Source organism: Dendrobates tinctorius, unplaced genomic scaffold (assembly GCF_039654945.1).
Source record: "Dendrobates tinctorius isolate UK_male_01 unplaced genomic scaffold, ASM3965494v1 ptg000203l, whole genome shotgun sequence".
Taxonomy (NCBI): Eukaryota; Metazoa; Chordata; class Amphibia; order Anura; family Dendrobatidae; genus Dendrobates; species Dendrobates tinctorius.
Genome location: NW_027361870.1, coordinates 23,978,075 through 23,995,433, shown reverse-complemented (window position 1 = coordinate 23,995,433; position 17,359 = coordinate 23,978,075). Strand labels below are relative to the sequence as shown.

General features: G+C 47.0%; 1 protein-coding gene across 1 annotated transcript in view; it reads right to left on the bottom strand.

Moving 5' to 3' along the window:
- LOC141057327 (beta-soluble NSF attachment protein) overlaps positions 1 to 17,359 on the bottom strand; it is a 72,201-nt gene that overhangs the window by 14,075 nt on the left and 40,767 nt on the right. Inside the window, exons 7-10 of the mRNA XM_073553886.1 lie at positions 16,702 to 16,786; positions 15,264 to 15,368; positions 12,002 to 12,070; positions 4,049 to 4,099 (exon numbers count right to left, since the gene is read on the bottom strand). Coding sequence (XP_073409987.1) covers positions 4,049 to 4,099; positions 12,002 to 12,070; positions 15,264 to 15,368; positions 16,702 to 16,786 — 310 coding nt within the window. The remainder of the gene's footprint in view (positions 1 to 4,048; positions 4,100 to 12,001; positions 12,071 to 15,263; positions 15,369 to 16,701; positions 16,787 to 17,359) is intronic.

Genomic DNA, 17,359 nt, shown 5'->3' with positions numbered 1-17,359 from the left:
AACATTTCCCACATGTCTACTTTACATCAGCACAAGTTTGGAAACAACATTTTTTTGGTTAGGAAGTTATAAGGGTTAAAAGTTGACCAGCAATTTCTCACTTTTACAACAAAATTTACAAAACCATACCATTTTTTTAGGGACCACCTCATATTTGAAGTCACTTTGAAGGGTCTATATGGCAGAAAATACCCAAAAGTGACACCATTCTAAAAACTGCACCCCTCAAGGTACTCAAAACCACATTCAAGAAGTTTATTAACCCTTCAGGTGCTTCACAGGAATGAAAGCAACGTGGAAGGAAAAAATGGACATTTTAATTTTTCCAACAAAAATGTTCTTTTAGCATCAATTTTTTCATTTTCACATGTGTAACAGGATAAAAAGGATCCTAAAATTTGTTGGGCAATTTCTCCTGAGTACACCGATACCTCATATGTGGTCATAAACCACTGTTTGGGTGCACGGCAGGGCTCAGAAGGGAAGGAGCGCCATTTGACTTTTTGAATGGAAAATATGCTGGAATATTTAGCGGTTGCCATGTCGTGTTTGGAGAGCCCCTGTGTGCCTAAACATTGGAGCTCCCCCACAAGTGACCCCATTTTGGAAACTAGACCCTCCAAGGAATTTAGCTAGATGCATAGTGAGCACTTTGAACCCCCAAGTGCCTTACAGAAATTTATAACGCAGAGCAGTGAAAATAAAAAAATCATTTTTTTTCCTCAAAATGATTTTTTAGCCCGCTATTTTTTATTTTCACAAGGCTAACAGGAGAAATTGGACCACAAACGTTGTTGTGCAATTTGTCCTGAGTACACCGATACCCCATATGTGGGGGGGACCACAGTTTGGGGGCATGGGAGAGCTCAGAAAGGAAGGAGCACCATTTTGGAATGCAGACTTTGATGGAATGTTCTGCGGGCGTCATGTTGCGCTTGCAGAACCCCAGATGTGCCTAAACAGTGGAAACCCCCCACAAGTGACCCCATTTTGGAAACTAGACCACCCAAGGAGCTTATCTAGATGTGTGGTGAGCACTTTGAACCCCCCCCAACTGCTTCACAGAAGTTTATAAACGCAGAGCCATGAAAATAAAAAATCATTTTTTTTCCTCAAAAAGGATTTTTTAGCCCGCTATTTTTTATTTTCCAAAGGGTATCAGGGTAAATTGGTCCCAAAAAGATGTTGTCCAGTTTGTCCTGAGTACGCTGGTACCCCATATGTGGTCATAAACCACTGTTTGGGCGCACGGCAGGGCTCTAAAGGGAAGGAGCGCCATTTGACTTTTTGAATGGAAAATTAGCTCCAATCGTTAGCGGACACCATGTCGTGTTTGGAGAACCCCTGTGTGCCTAAACCTTGAAGCTCCCAGACAAATGACCCCATTTTGGAAACTAGACCCCCTAAGGAACTTCTCTAGATGCATAGTGAGCACTCTGAACTCCCAGGTACTTCACAGAAGTTTATAACGCAGAGCCGTGAACATATAATTTTTTTTCCTCAAAAAATGATTTTTTTAGCCCGCTATTTTTTATTTTCACAAGGGTAATAGGAGAAATTCGACCCCAAAGTTGTTGTCCAGTTTGTTCTGAGTATGCTGGTACCCCATATGTCGGGGGGGGGGAACCACTGTATGGGCATACGTCAGGGCTCGGAATGGAAGTAGGAATGTTTTGAAATGCTGACTTGATGGAATGGTCTGCGGACGTCGTGTTACGTTTGCAGAGCCCCTGATGTTCCTAAACAGTGGAAACCCCCACAAGTGACCCCATTTTGGAAACTAGACTGCCCAAGGAGCTTATCTAGATGTGTAGTGAGCACTTTGAACCCCCAAGTGCTTCATAACGCAGAGCAGTGAAAATAAAAAATCATTTTTCCCCACAAAAATCATTTTTTTAGCCCCCAATTTTTTATTTTCCCAAGGTTAAACAGGAGAAATTAGACCCTCAAACTTGTGCAATTTTTCTGAGCATGCTGATACCCCATATGTGGGGGTAAGCCACTCTTTGGGCACACGTTGGGGGGCTCGGAATGAAGGGAGCACGGTTTGACTTTTTGAACGCAAAATTGGCTGGAATAAATGGTGGCGACATGTCACGTTTGGAGACCCCGTGATGTACCTAAACAGTGGAAACCCCTCAATTCTAACTCCAACCCTAACCCCAACACACCCCTAACCCTAATTCCAACTCTAACCCTAACCACAAGCCTAACCGTAATCCCAACCTCAACCCACCCCTAACCCTAATCTTAACCCTAATTCCAACCCTAACCCTAGTTACAACCCTAACCTTAATCCCAACCCTAACCATAATCCCAACCCTAATTCCAACCCTAACCCTAATTCCAACCCTAATTCCAACCCTAATTCCAACCCTAATTCCAACCCTAATTCCAACCCTAATCCTAATTCCAACCCTAACCCTATTTCCAACCCTAATTCTAACCCTAATTGAAAAATAAAAATATTTCCTTTATTTTATATTTTTGCCTGGCTATGGGGGTGATAAAAGGATGGGGGGGGGGGTTATTCACTCTTTTTTTTATTTTGATCACTATGAAAGTATATCATAGTGATCAAAATGAATGAATGAACGAATCTGCAGTGGCTGCGCATGCGCCCGCCATTTTCCAAGATGGCGGCACCCATAGTACAGAACGGCGAGACACCGGGAGCCAAAGCGGGACATCGGAGGTACCGGGGGGTCGGGGGGGGGGGAATCGGAAGGTGGGGGGAGCAGAGGGAAGGGGGAGGGGAGCAGATGACGACGGCGGCAGCACATTGCCGCCGTCAGTCGGTAACGGGGGCCGATCGGCCCCGTGAGTCGTGGGGGGTCGGATATGGGTCTCCAGCCATGCAATAGCATTGGCCATGGCTGGATTGTAATATTTCACCAAGTTTCATTGGTGAAATATTACAATCGCTCTGATTCACTTTTAACAGCCAAACAGCCAATCAGCGCAATCATAGCCCCGGGGTGAAGTACAAAGCCCCCTGTATCTGCGTGTCGGGTGACCTTTCAGTGATCCCAGTCACCCGACCCGCAGGGGGGCTTTGAATTCATGACACAGCATATGCGTCATTGGTTGGATTGGCACCGACTTTCACGACGCATACGCTGTGTCACAGGTCGGGAAGGGGTTAATTCCTGCTATGTCCACATAAAAAGATCACAGGGGGGATTCATTCTTACCCTGTGCAATTCTTTTCTGCCCCTGTAACACTATGTATTAATTGCCATATTTTGGATCCACGTTTCAATATATTTTGAGTCATAGGAATGATGGAAGCAGAGGCGCACATTTCTTGGTTGGTATTTGTAGGATAGCGTCTCCACGCGCACATATAATACGGTATATACATATGTTTGTTTTAAATGTTTTATAGGGCAATACTAGTGCTATAGGTTTATAAATTATTTATGGCTTTTGTAGTCTTTCTTTATAGGTTTAATAATTGCTTTCTTGACTATAACCATTATATCCCATTTACCCTCGGCTTAGATGCTTTGGCCATTTTTGTAGGTGTTTTTTTCAGGTGAAAAAAGTGCTTAGTGCTGGAACAAATAGGAAAAATTGCATCCCTATTGTATATTATTGTGTTTAAGCAGGTAATGCAGTAATAATCTCGATTAGTCCGCCTGTCCCATCATAGGAATCATTCTTAATCTAGGTAGTTATCTGATAAAGACTGATCACTTATCTTTGGTGTTCCTGGCATTATTGCCCAGTGCTGTATAGGTGTTGGTTCGCTGTGTATCGGGCGCCTCTAATAGCACCGTCCATTACTTCATAGGCACTTTGTGATGCACTGTAAAATTTTAGGTATTTGAGGCTTTCCCTGAGCTGCCATTTTTGTGTACGCTACTCTTGCTTGCAGCTCTTCTATGCATACACGCAAGTGAGAGAAGCTATAAATCAAATATGGCATTAGTAAGTGGCATAAAGTATTTGCTGCCGGGCGCCATTCATTGATAACTGGCCAGCCACATCAAGACAAGGAACAAAAAAATTATTATTATTTTTTTTTTTAATGAATGTTACTTACAGCTTCAGTATACGCTTCACTGTTCTGTTCCTCATGAGCTTCAAGCAATTTCTGAAGAAATACAAATACACGGATTTTTGTGAGTACTCACCGTAAAATCCTTTTCTCCGAGACGCTCATTGGGGGACACAGATACTGTGGGTGTATGCTACCGCCATCTGGAGGCTGACACTAGGCAAACAACACAAGGTTAGCTCCTCCCCCGCCGCATACACCCTTGCCCTGATTGCGGGCGGAAACCAGTTTACTGTAAAAGCAGTAGGAGAACAATAACAATCAGCCTTAATGCAGAAAACAATATGTCTGGCAAAGAAAACCACCCTGACATTCACAAAAGAAATGCATATTAATTAAATAAACAAGAGCCAACTTGGCTAACAGGGTGGGTGCTGTGTCCCCCATTGAGAGTCTCGGAGAAAAGGATTTTACAGTGAGTACTCACAAAAATCCATGTTTCTCCTTCGTCTCATTGGGGGACACAGATACTGTGGGACGTCCTAAAGCAGTCCCTGGGTGGGAGATTGACTCACCGATCCAAGCTACATGCACCTCTTTTTTAAAGGTGCGCTACCGCTGCTTGGAGAATCCTTCTACCCAGGACTGAGTATGGATCTTGTAATGTTTGGCAAATGTGTGCAGGCTGGACCAGGTCGCTGCTTTGCATACCTGTTCCGCTGAGGCCTGATGCCGAAGCGACCAAGAGGCACCCATTGCCCGAGTAGAGTGTGCCCTGATGGAACCGGCGCCCCTCTAATGCGATAGGCCTCCTGAATAGTTAAAACGGATCCATCTGGCTATGGTCGCTTTGGAGGCCGTGAGTCCCTTCCTGCGCCCCTCGGGGAGCACGAACAGCGTATCCGTCTGTCGGAAAGGCTCCGTCCGCGACAAGTACCTCCTGAGTGCTCTCACCAGGTCCAACGTGTGAAGAGCTTTTTCCACGCGATGCACCGATGCCGGACAGAACGAGGGCAAGACAATATCCTCATTTATGTGGAATGAGGACACCACCTTCGGAAGAAAGGGGGGAGCTGGTCTAAGCACCACCTTATCCTTGTGGAAAGCTAGAAAAGGTGCTTGGAAAGACAGCGCCGCCAACTCCGACACTCGCCTCACGGAGGTAATGGTTACCAAAAACACCACCTTCCAAGAGAGGAATGATAATGAAATATCATGTAGCGGCTCAAAAGAAGCTTCTTGCAGGACACTCAGGACCAGATTAAGGTCCCAGGTGCCCATTGGCGCCTTATAGGGAGGTACTAAATGAGAGACTCCCTGGATGAAAGTCTTCACCTGCATATTAGTAGCAATCTTCTGCTGGAAAAGGACGGACAACGCCGGAATCTGTCTCCTAAGGGAGCTCGGGGCTAGTCCCGCGTCTAGGCCTGATTGGAGAAAAGCCAAGATGTTAGGAAGAGAATGTCAGGGGCGAAACCCCCCGCTCTCGGCACCAAGCAAAGAAAATCTTCTAGGTGTGATGGTAGATTTCCTGGCGCTAATCATTGTAGCGACCACTTCACGCTCGAACCCCGCCTGTGTTAGAATCCAAGATTCAACCGCCATGCCGTCAAACACATGGTCCCTATATTCGGGTGGAAGATCGGTCCCTGGGACAGTAGATCTGGGCGTTCTAGCAGTCGCCATTGGACATCGGTGAGCAGCTGCACAATATCTGCGTACCACGCCCGCCGGGGCCAGTCTGGTGCCAGCAGAATCGCTGGAACCCCTTCCGTTTTGATCTTCCTGACGACCCTCGGAAGTAATGGCAATGGGGGAAACAAGTAAAAAAGGCAAATGCAATTCTAGGATGTATTAACAGAAGCATACAGTCTAGATCACGTGAAGTCATTATTTCCCTCTACTCCTCTTTGGTCAGACCTCATCTGGAATATTGTGTCCAGTTTTGGGCACCACATTTTAAAAAAGACATCAACAAACTGGAGCAAGTTCAGAAAAGAGCGACCAGAATGGTGACCGGTCTGAAAACCCTATCTTATGAGGAAAGGTTGCAGGATTTGGGAGTGTTTAGTTTGCAAAAGAGAAGACTGAGAGGAGACTTAATAGCTGTCTACAAATATCTAAAGGGCTGTCATATTGTAGAAGGATCAACTTTATTCTCATTTGCACAAGGAAAGACTAGAAGCAATGGGATGAAACTGAATGGGAGGAGACACAGATTAGATATTAGAAAAAACTTTTTGACAGAGTGATCAATGAGTGGAACAGGCTGCCACGAGAAGTGGTGAGTTCTCCTTCAATGGAAGTCTTCAAACAGAGGCTGGACAGACATCTGACTGGAATGATTTAGCGAATCCTACTTTGAGCAGGGGGTTGGACCAGATGGCCCAGGAGGTCCCTTCCAACTCAACGATTCTATAATTCTAAGTATGGAAGGCGAAACTGGTTCCATGGTAGAACGAACGCATCCACCTTGAACGCTCATGGGTCCCGTGACCGAGCGACGTACATGGGCACCTTGGCGTTCCTTCTGGATGCCATCAGATCCATGTCCGGAGTTCACCATCGTTGGCAAATCTGCTGGAAGACCTCGGGGTGCAGGGCCCATTCCCCCGCCACGACCTCCTGCAGGCTGAGGAAGTCTGCTGCCCAATTTTCTACGCCTGGGATGTGGACTGCCGATAATACAGACTGGTTCTTCTCAGCCCACTGAAGCACGTATCCTATCTAGCGCATGGCCGCCCTGCTGCGCGTCCCCCCTTGATGATTTATATAAGCCACCGCCGTGGTGTTGTCTGACTGAATCCGAATGGGCCGTCCTGCTAGGAAGTGCTGAAAGTGTTGCAGCGCCCGCCGGACAACAAGTTGATCGGGAGGCGTGCCTCCTGTTGTGACCATTGGCCCCGAGCCGTGTGGTGGCGAAAAACTGCTCCCCAATCCAGGAGCCTGGCATCGGTCGTGACCACTAGCCAATGCTCTGGGGGAAAAGGTTTCCCTGAAGAAGGGAGGATCTGACCGTCCACCACCCCAGTGACTGCCTGACCTGAAAGGACAGCCGGCACTGCTGATCGAGCGAAAACGGGTTCCTGTCCCAAGCTGCCAAGAGGGCGTGCTGTAGTGGGCGAAGATGAAACTGGGCAAACGGAATTGCTTCTATTGCTGCCACCATCTTCCCTAGTATCCTCATCCCAAAGCGAATGGTGTGAGGGACTGGCTGCTGAAGCTTCTGGACTCCTTGCTGGAGCGCTAGGGCTTTGTCTTGAGGGAGAATTACCGACCCTCGGGAGGTGTTGAAGATCATCCCTAGAAGGGAAATCCTCTGGGCTGGGACGAGGGATGACTTTTTCCTGTTGACTAACCACCCTAAGCGGGAGAGCGTATCCAGCGTAATGCCGACGTTCTCCTCGCATGCCCGAAATGAGGGGCCCTTCACCAAAAGGTCGTCTAAGTAGGGCAAGATGACTATGCCCCGAGAGTGTAAGACAGCCATCACGACTGCCATTACCTTCGTGAACACTCTGGGGGCGGTGGCTAGCCCGAAGCCGCCCCCAGGGCAGCGCTGCAAACTGGAAGTGTTGGCCATTGATGACGAATCGAAGGAACCTTTGATGCGGCGGAAAAATGGGGACGTGTAGGTAGGCATCCTGGATGTCGACCGAGGCTAAGTACTCTCCCTGCACCATGACCGAGATAACTGAACGGAGAGACTCCATCCTGAAATGTTTTACCCTGATGAATCTGTTCAGGAGCTTCAGGTCCAAAACTGGCCTGACCATCCAGTCCTTTTTGGTGTCTGCGAACAGGTTGGAATAAAAACCCTGAGCCCCCTTGTGCTCTGGTACGGGAACTATAACCCCCTTGGACTGGAGTGAATCGATGGCCCCCAGCAACGCCTTTGCCCGGGACTTCACCTTGGGAAGTCGGGACAGAAAAAACAGTCTTGGGGGGTACCTGATAGAGTTTATCTTGTACCCCGAAGACACCAGTTCCGCCACCCATGAGTCGTGTGCTACGTCGACCCAGACATGGCGAAAGAAAAGCAGGCGGCCTCCTACCTTGCTGATTTCGCTTACAACGTGCTCCGAGTCCTGGTTCCTCTCGACCTGGGCTGGCGCACGCGCATCCTCCCCAATGGATTGGGTCTATATGGGACCTGTCGCTCCCTATCTTGGTTGGAGCGACTTGGGCCAGCCGAACTGGTGGCCGTCGACCATCCAGTGCTGCGAAAGGCCCGAAACCATGCCGGGGCCTGGCGAAAAGGATGTTTAACTTTCTGCTGCGGGAGGAAGCTGCTTTTTCCTCCTGTTGCGTTGGAGATGAGCTGATCCAACTTCTCCCCAAACAGGCGGCCTCCGATAGGGCAAGGAAGTCAAAAACTTCTTAGAGATAGAATCGGCTCGCCAAGATCTTAACCAAAGGGCTCTCCTAATGGCTACTGCGTTAGCGGCTGCAGATGCCGCACAATTGGCCGCATCCAAGGAAGTATTGATCAAGTAGTCTCCAGACATAGCAATCTGAGCTGCGACCTCTGACACCTCCGCCGGCAGGTCTCTATCCTGCAAGGCCCTATTCAATGATTCTGACCATGACATCATGGCCTTGGCCACCCACGTCGCCGCAAACGAGGGGGAGCGCGCTGACCCTGATGCCTTAAACACTGATCGAGCCAAGCTCTCTATGAGCCTATCAGTGGGGTCCTTAATGGACGAGCCACTCGGTACTGACAATAGAGACTTCGAGGCCAGGCGCGACACTGGTGGATCCACCACTGGTGATTCCGTCCTTTTTTTACAGAGATCCGGGGCAAATGGATATCTTGCCTCTATAGTCTTTTGGCCTGAAAAGCGCCTATCTGGGCGTTCTCTGTGACGCTGCACTATGTCCTCAAATTCTGGGTGAGTACCAAACACTCTGTTTAAAGGCCACTTTATGGCTCGACGCCAAAGCAACCTCATCCTCCACCCCCAGGGTTTGATTGACAGCTTCAATGAGGCTGTCCACTGTCTCTCGACACCCCGGGGTATCTAGGCCCAGCGGTCCGTCTGAGTCACAATCCGAACTGTGCCCGCTCCCGACCATTGGAGAGGGAGAGCGAGATGCTGAACTCCCGGATGCCGAGGCACAGGATAGACGGGGACACCTCGTGTGGGCCCGTTTCCATCGCACTTGCCTGGCATGAGAGCGGCCCCTGCAGGCCAAAGGTTCTTGTGAGGTGGAGGACCCCTCCCCGATAAGGCTACTTTCACACTAGCGTCGGCCGACGGACGTCGCACTGCGTCGTCCCGACGTACCGTCGCACGTAGTGAAAGTTTTGCACAACGGGGGCAGCGGATGCAGTTTTTCAACGCATCCGCTGCCCCATTGTAATGTCCAGGGAGGATTGGCGGAGTTTCGGCCGCGCATGCGTGGTCGAAAATGTCGGACACGACGCACAAAAAAAGTTACATGTAACGTTTTTGTGTTCGTCGCGGTCGCCAAAACACGACGCATCCGTCGCAAGACGGATGCGACGTGTGGCCATACGTCGCAATGCGACGCTAATGCAAGTCTATGGAGAAAAAACGCATCCTTCGGACAACTTTGCAGGATGCGTTTTTTCGCCAAAACGACGCATTGCGATGTACGTCGGCCGACGCGAGTGTGAAAGTAGCCTAAGCGAGCCACTATCCTTGCCTCCATTCGGGGCGTGAAGAGACTCGATCACCCTTGTAAGCGATGCCATAGATTGGGATAATGATAGAGCCCATTCCAGGGGATTTTGCTCCCTGGACTCCGCTGCCAGGGGGGGCTCCAGGGCACGTTCAGAGTCGCAGGCCTTGCACAACTTGTTGCTCTGCGCTCGCGGGAACGCAGCCCTACAGGAGATGCATGCAGAAAAACAAAAGCAAAACACAAAACAAATATCCTGGAATAAAAAAGTAAAAAAATATATTGCAAAAATTGCATGAAGGTAGTAATAATAGTAATAATAAGGGTATTTAGTTAACATAATTTTGATCAAAATAATGTAGAAGCCATCCCGCCACGTCACGGCAACCCTTTTTTTTTTCTGCTCAGACCCAGTTTCTCATTTGTTTCATTGTGCATTCTGTGCATATAAGGGTGTGACCGCCCTGTTTCTGAGTTGGAAAATCCATCCTGTCTGGCCTATACTATTACTGGTGGTTCAGTCCCTCTGTCCTTGTTCACATTCACGTCACTTGACAAGTGGAAAGGTTTTAAATACAAGAGTTAGGACTGTCCCACAAGGGTTGCCGTGACGTGGCGGGATGGCTTCTACATTATTTTGATCAAAATTATGTTAACTAAATACCCTTATTATTACTATTATTACTACCTTCATGCAATTTTTGCAATATATTTTTTTACTTTTTTATTCCAGGATATTTGTTTTGTGTTTTGCTTTTGGTTTTCTCTGTGTAAAGGTCATGTGTTCATATGCAATTACATTTTGCATGCACATTAATTTACTTTTTCTGCTCAGACCCAGTTTCTCAGGAGATGCATGCAGCGTAGAGAAAAGTGTGCGCCTTCCCTTTACCGGCCATATTGCATCTGTCAGGCGTTTTGTCTCACTGTTTTTCTTGTTTTTATATATATATATATATATAATAGAATATATATATATATATATATATATATATATATATATATATATATATATATATAGAGAGAGAGAGAGAGAGAGAGAGAGAGAGAGAGATAGAGAGAGAGGGGCACCCCTTGAGCCTCAAGTGTGCTCCTGCAGACATGGCTGCACTTACCCGCTCCTGCGTCCCCCTCACGTGCCACCGCTCTTGCGCTCCTCTGTAGGGCAAGCCGACCACTCTACCGGTCGCGGCCTACCCTGATTTGAAGCTGGGGCCTCAATTTATCCGGGCCGCCGGAAGGGACGCTGTGTGGACGGGGGCGGGACTTCCGCCCCGGCCTACCTCCGGCCGAAGCCACGGGCTAAATGGCTAAATTTTTTAGCATCCGCCTGCGGGGGGCGGCAGCGGCCGGTGGCGCTGTGGCGGCGCACGGCCCACTGCACCTCCGTCTGTCTGTAATCCTCACCAGCGTCACCTACAGGAGGAACAGGAGGGAGGAGGGATTTGCCAGTACTACTCTCTGCGATTCTAGGCCTGCCAGCACACCGCTGCTCCATTCGCATCCAACAGGTATGAAAAAACCACCGGGGAGGCGGGGGTGGTGGGGGGGATCCAGGACGGTGCAGGTACCCTGACTCCATCCAGCTTCCAGGGATGAGGAGAGGGACCGTCCGCCGCCTTGCAGCACCTCCGTCTAGCGTTGGTGGAGCAGTGGGGGCCGCACGGACTAGTCTTGTGCCTCTGTACAAGCCCATGGTTTCCATACCTAGGGGTGGACAGGGCTAAGTCCGGCATCATGTCCCACGTTGCAGGAGGGATACATGGAGGGCCACTCGCATGTGCTCGCCCGTTGATGGTTTGGGGAAATCGGACCCTTTCAATAGGATCCGTTGCCCCTGTCTAATGTTCATAGAAAAAATAAAGGAAAGAAACAAACAAACTAAAATAAAAAATTCTGGGAAAAACTGCCCAGATTTGTCCCACGGTGCAGGAAAGGATACGTGGAGACGATACTCGACACGTGCTCGCCCGTTGATGGTTTGGGGAAATCAGACCCTTTCAATAGGATCCGTTGCCCCTGTCTAATCTTCATGGAAAAAAAGTCTGGAGAAAAAAGACCAGACGTGTGCCTCCATAGACACTAAGCAAAAAACTGGTTTCCGCCCGCAATCAGGGCGAGGGAGTATGCGGCGGGGGAGGAGCTAACCTTGTGTTGTTTGCCTAGTGTAAGCCTCCAGATGGCGGTAGCATACACCCACAGTATCTGTGTCCCCCAATGAGACGAATGAGAAAAGTTGATGCACGGTTACATGTTTGTTGCCCGCCAGCCCTGAACTCCAAATCAGATGTGCCAATCTGATCCCAACCCTGAACGCATCCCATCAGTCTCACGTCTGCACACACTGACCTTTATTAGCTGGCATTCTCTCGAATCTGTAAATGCCGGGAACATTTCTTCATATTTTTCCACCGCAAGCTAGAAAAAAAAAAAAAATCATCTTGAAAACTAACAGAAGGCAGCAAGATGAGCAAGTACAGGACACTATAGGATGACTTGTACGGTATGGTCACTGCGGTGTGACTGCACAATGTATGGGCGCTGCTTGTGGGATTCCTCCCCCTACTCTTTTTACAATTGGCTGTGTTGTACATGTGTCTGACAAAGGGAAAGGAGTGTCAGCCGAGCTGGGGACAGGAGCTGGGAATGGCACTGATCGTTGAATAACGTAAGATGTTGGCTTTATATTACAGCACCACTCCAGCAGATTTTTGAATTTCACCACTAGAGTGGTGCTCAAAATCTAAGTCCCCGTCTGATCCTCACCTTTCAGCATTTTCATCCGTTTTCGACACCACAACGCCATTCGGCTGCTCCAGTGTTACATGTAACAGGCCAGAGGTCACAACTCAATACAAGTCTACCAGAGCCTCGTTCTGTCCTCGTTCTGGCTCTCAACAGAGCAATTCCTTCTCTTCTGCTCTGTCAATGGGACGTCACTGTCGACGTCATGTCAATTGTCAGCCATGCGATTATTCTGCAGCGCAGGTGTCACAGCTGACAATATGTGTGTATAACATTCATAATGTAAACTAGGGGGCAGGTCAGTGAGGGATCAGTGACCCGTCAGCAGTCTGCATTATGAATACCTAATCAGAGCACCACATGAGCACATGGGCCACCACGGAGCATCAGTATATCATTAGCTCAAAACTGCAAATAAAGATTAACCCCTTAAAGGGAATCTGTCACTTTTTTTGCCCTATCAGCTGCCGGCATTGACATCAGGGGCTTATCTACAGCATTCTGTAATGCTGTAGATAAGCCCCCGTAACCTGAAAGATGAGAAAAACAAGTTAGATTATACTCACCCAGGGGCGGTCTGGGTCCGATGGGTGTTGCGATCCGGCGCCTTCCATCTTCTAGCGATGAACATCCTCTTCTTTGCTTCACCGGAGGGGGCGGTCCGGTACAATGGGTGTCGCGGTCCAGTCCGGCACCTCCCATCTTCATACGATGCCGTCCTCTTCTTCCCTTCCTGTAGTGGCTCCGGTGCACTGCTCTGCCCTGTTGAGGCAGAGCAGAATACTGCAGTGTGCAGGCGCCGGACCTCTCGACGCCTGCGCACTACAGGACTCTGCTCTGCTCTCAATAGGGCAGAGCAGTGCGCCTGTGACAGAGCCACTACGGAAGGGAAGAAAAGGACAGCATCGCATGAAAATGGGAGGCGCCGGACTGGACCGCCCCCTCCGGTGAGTATAATCTAACGTGTTTTTCTTATCTTTCAGGTTACATTGGGGGCTTATCTACAGCATTACAGAATGCTGTAGATAAGCTCCTGATGTCAATGCCGGCAGCTGATAGGCCAAAAAAGGGATGACAGATTCCCTTTAACCCCCCGGAGGAATTTTCGTTTTTGCATTTTCGTTATTTTGCTCCCCTCTTTCCCAGAGCCATAACTTTTTTTTTATTTTTCCGTCAACATGGCCATGTGAGGGCTTGTTTTTTGCGGGACGAGTTGTATTTTTGAACGACATCATTGGTTTTACCATGTCGGGTACTAGAAAACGGGAAAAAAATTCCAAGTGCGGTGAAATTACAAAAAAAGTGCAATCACACACTTGTTTTTTGTTTGGCTTTTTTACTAGGTTCACTAAATGCTAAAACTCACCTGCGATTATGATTCTCCAGGTCATTACGAGTTCATAGACACAAAACATGTCTAGGTTCTTTTTTATCTAAGTGGTGAAAAAAAATTCCAAACTTTGTTAAAAAAAAATAAAATAATAATTTGCGCCATTTTCCGATACCCGTAGTGTCTCCATTTTTCATGATCTCGGGTTGGGTGAGGGCTTATTTTTTGTGTGCCGAGCTGACGTTTTTAATGATACCATTTTGGTGCAGATTCCATCTTTTGATCACCCATAATTGTAATTTTGCCTTTTTTTTCTTGCTATGCCATTTAGCGATCAGGTTAATCCTTTTTTTTTTTTTTTTATTGATAGATCGGACGATTCTGAACTCGGCGATATCAAATACGTGTATGTGATTTGAACTTTTATTTTTTTTTTATTTTTTATATTTTTAAAAACTTTTTTTTTTTTTTACTTTTGGTATGCTTCAATAGTCTCCATGGGAGACTAGATGCTTAAATAACCCGATCAGCTCTGCTACTTACAGGCGATAACCAGTTCGTCTGTATGCAGCTGAATTACTTACTTGCTATGAGCGCCAACCACTGTGGGCGGTGCTCACAGGAAGCTGGCAGTGACAACCATAAAGGTCTCCTGTAGACCTCTGGTTGTCATGCCAACCCATCAGTGAACCGCAATCACATGACAGTGGCTGCCGGAAGCGCATGTTAAATGCCGCTGTCAGCATTTGACAGCAATATTTAACGGGTTAATAGCCGCGGATGGATCAAGATTCCACCAGCGGCAGTTCTGGGCACATGTCAGCTGTTCAAAACAGCTGACATGTGTCCAGAAAGATGTGCGTTCACCGCCGGAGCCCACATCAAAAGGGAGGGTGTTCGACATCAGCATACTATTACGCCAGATGTTGGAAAAGGGTTAAACAACAACCACAAGACGGATTTCATCACCCAAGAAATCATTGTAATCAGTATAACGGCGCTGACCTGACACTGTCTGTAGGTTACGGTGCACAATTCTGCTGACAGGTTCCCTTTAACCATGGATACCTAAGCTACTGCAATGACCTGCATATGGGCTAAGCAACATAGAAGTATAGTTCTTCTGATTCGCTATTTGCTAATATTATTACAGCTATTACATATTGGGATAGGATATTGGAGATGGGAATACCCCTTTAAGGTTCAATATGTTATTTATGAGCAAAATAAGTCAAAACAATTGAAGGTGTCAAGGCTTGAGTACCTAGGATGATCCATAATATTGCCAGCAATGGGTCAGTCCCATCACTGAAAATGTAACTTTAGTATGACATGGTATGATCTGATAGCAACCAATCACAGCACAGAGATTTGATTGTTGTCAGATACATACACTTGTAGATAGTTTTGGTAACGTTTCTCCAACATCACACATTGGTAGATAACAGAAAGGCAGAATTTGTTGAATTTCGGCTCAGTGTATAAATCGCTAGACCAGGTAATTGCTCTCCTCACTGAATACATGGCTGTGCTCACCTTAGCATTCAGCTCATCTACAATGAAATGGCATAGGGCAGCTTTGAAGAAATATTCTTTTGCACTATACTTCAGCAGAACATTATCCATCGTGCTTGTGCCGATCTACAAAATATTACAATTTCATTATGAGAACAAAACACAAAAGATGAATACAACAAAAAGCTGTCGGCAGTGAATTATCCCATGTGCATACAAAATGGACGGATACAACTTCGCGTTTCTGTCATCTCATGGGACCTTCATCAGATATCAGATTGCAGATGTCAGTGTTAGTGCACGTGGGATGACGGATGTACTGCTGAGGAGTAATGGTGCTGTGTGAGGAGCCCTCTGCAAACCCGGAGAATTGGGCCGAATTAATCAGAAGGCTAGATCTCCACCCCATTCATTGTCTATGAGAACCTCAAAATTATCCAACTGCTCTGATTGGATCTCTCTGGCAGTCACGGAAGATGTGGAGCAGTTGGGCATCCAGACCTCCACTCCTTTCAAGACGCTCATGACACCAAGAGCCAAGGTCTCGAGATAGCTGAGGGGGGAAGTGGTTAGGACACCAGTGATCAGTTAGCTAACCTCTATCCTGTGGTCAGTGCAGAAGAATAAGTTTTGGCAACATCCAATTAAGTATATTTGGTGACCGAAAAACTTGCAGCATCACATATCAGTGGTCCCTTTGACTAATAAGAGCCAGTTTAAGACCATTTATACGCAGAAACCTGGTGGATCTTGTCTGTATCCTAATTTTTTAATGAAGATTAAATAAAGTCCTAAATATTACCTGTCCAACCGTGCACTCTTTCCTGTGTATTGGGTGAGCTAGAATCACAGTTCTGGTCCCTGACTGGTGTCACTGGTCCATCTTTTACTTCCACGCCTACCATTCATTTTAGAGATAAACACACTTCTAGATTGAACCTTCTTCAAAGAGTTCCTTGCATCATCTACCACTGTTCTTAGGCATCACTGGGACACCATTATGCTTCATACCCTACATGGTCAACCCTCATCCTCTATACCCCCATTCTGTCTATGAATGCAATCTTAATAACAATCTTTCTTTTTATATAGCGCTAACATATTCTGCAGAGCTTTATAGTTGATTTGATCTCCTTACAGCTGATTTTATAAGTCTTAATGGGGAGTTTACATCAGTGACCTTTCTTAACTACTTCTAATACTAATTACTGATGTACCTCATTATCTTGATTACCGTCCATGAGACAGACGAGGAAAGCTGAGTGTTATACAATGAATGGTGCGCCAGAGAGCATGCATGAACTCTGCTCTCTCCAAGAAACATTGGACCCCCACCCTCTCATGTTTGATGTGCTTCCTAGCAGTGGAACCCTTGACAATCACATTTATCAGCTATGCTCTGGATATGTGATATATGTTATTTGTGGACCAACCCTTTAAATGATACACTGGTACAAACCTGTTCATATATTTCTATTGCTTTTTGATACTGTTCCAGTTGAGCGGCGTACGCAGCCACTTTTAGCAGACACTTATTTGCGGAGCTGAAATGAGAAATGAAACATACAAAAATGTTAAAAAATGTCCAGCTTCTTCCAAAATTTTATTTATTACAAACTGTCTCAATGTACATATTCCTTATATTAGATCAGAGGATCCGCAATTCACCAAATACATATGGTGACTTGGTCATGGTCAGGGCAGGTCACCTTCTATGTAGCATATTATGTATATATATCTTGCACACAGCAGACAGGTCACCTTCTATGTAGCATATTATGTATAAATATCTTGTGCACAGTAGTCATTCCAGTTTGAATAAAACAGCCAAAAAGTGTTAAACACATATGAAAGAGAAAGAAATGCTCAAAAAGAGTATTGAGATCGATAGCAGATGTATAATATTAGAATAAAGCACAAGGGTCCAGCGGGATATAACAGTCTAAGGCTAGTTTCACACTAGCGTTACCTGGCGCAGCGCACGGCCGCGGCTAAGCTCCGCCCCCGGCCGCACCCCCTCCAGTCATCTCCTCCTATGATCGCATGATACTGCACGCGTACCCTATATTTAGCGTGGGTACGCTGGTCGTGCGCTGGTACACTTTTGCTGGCGCTTG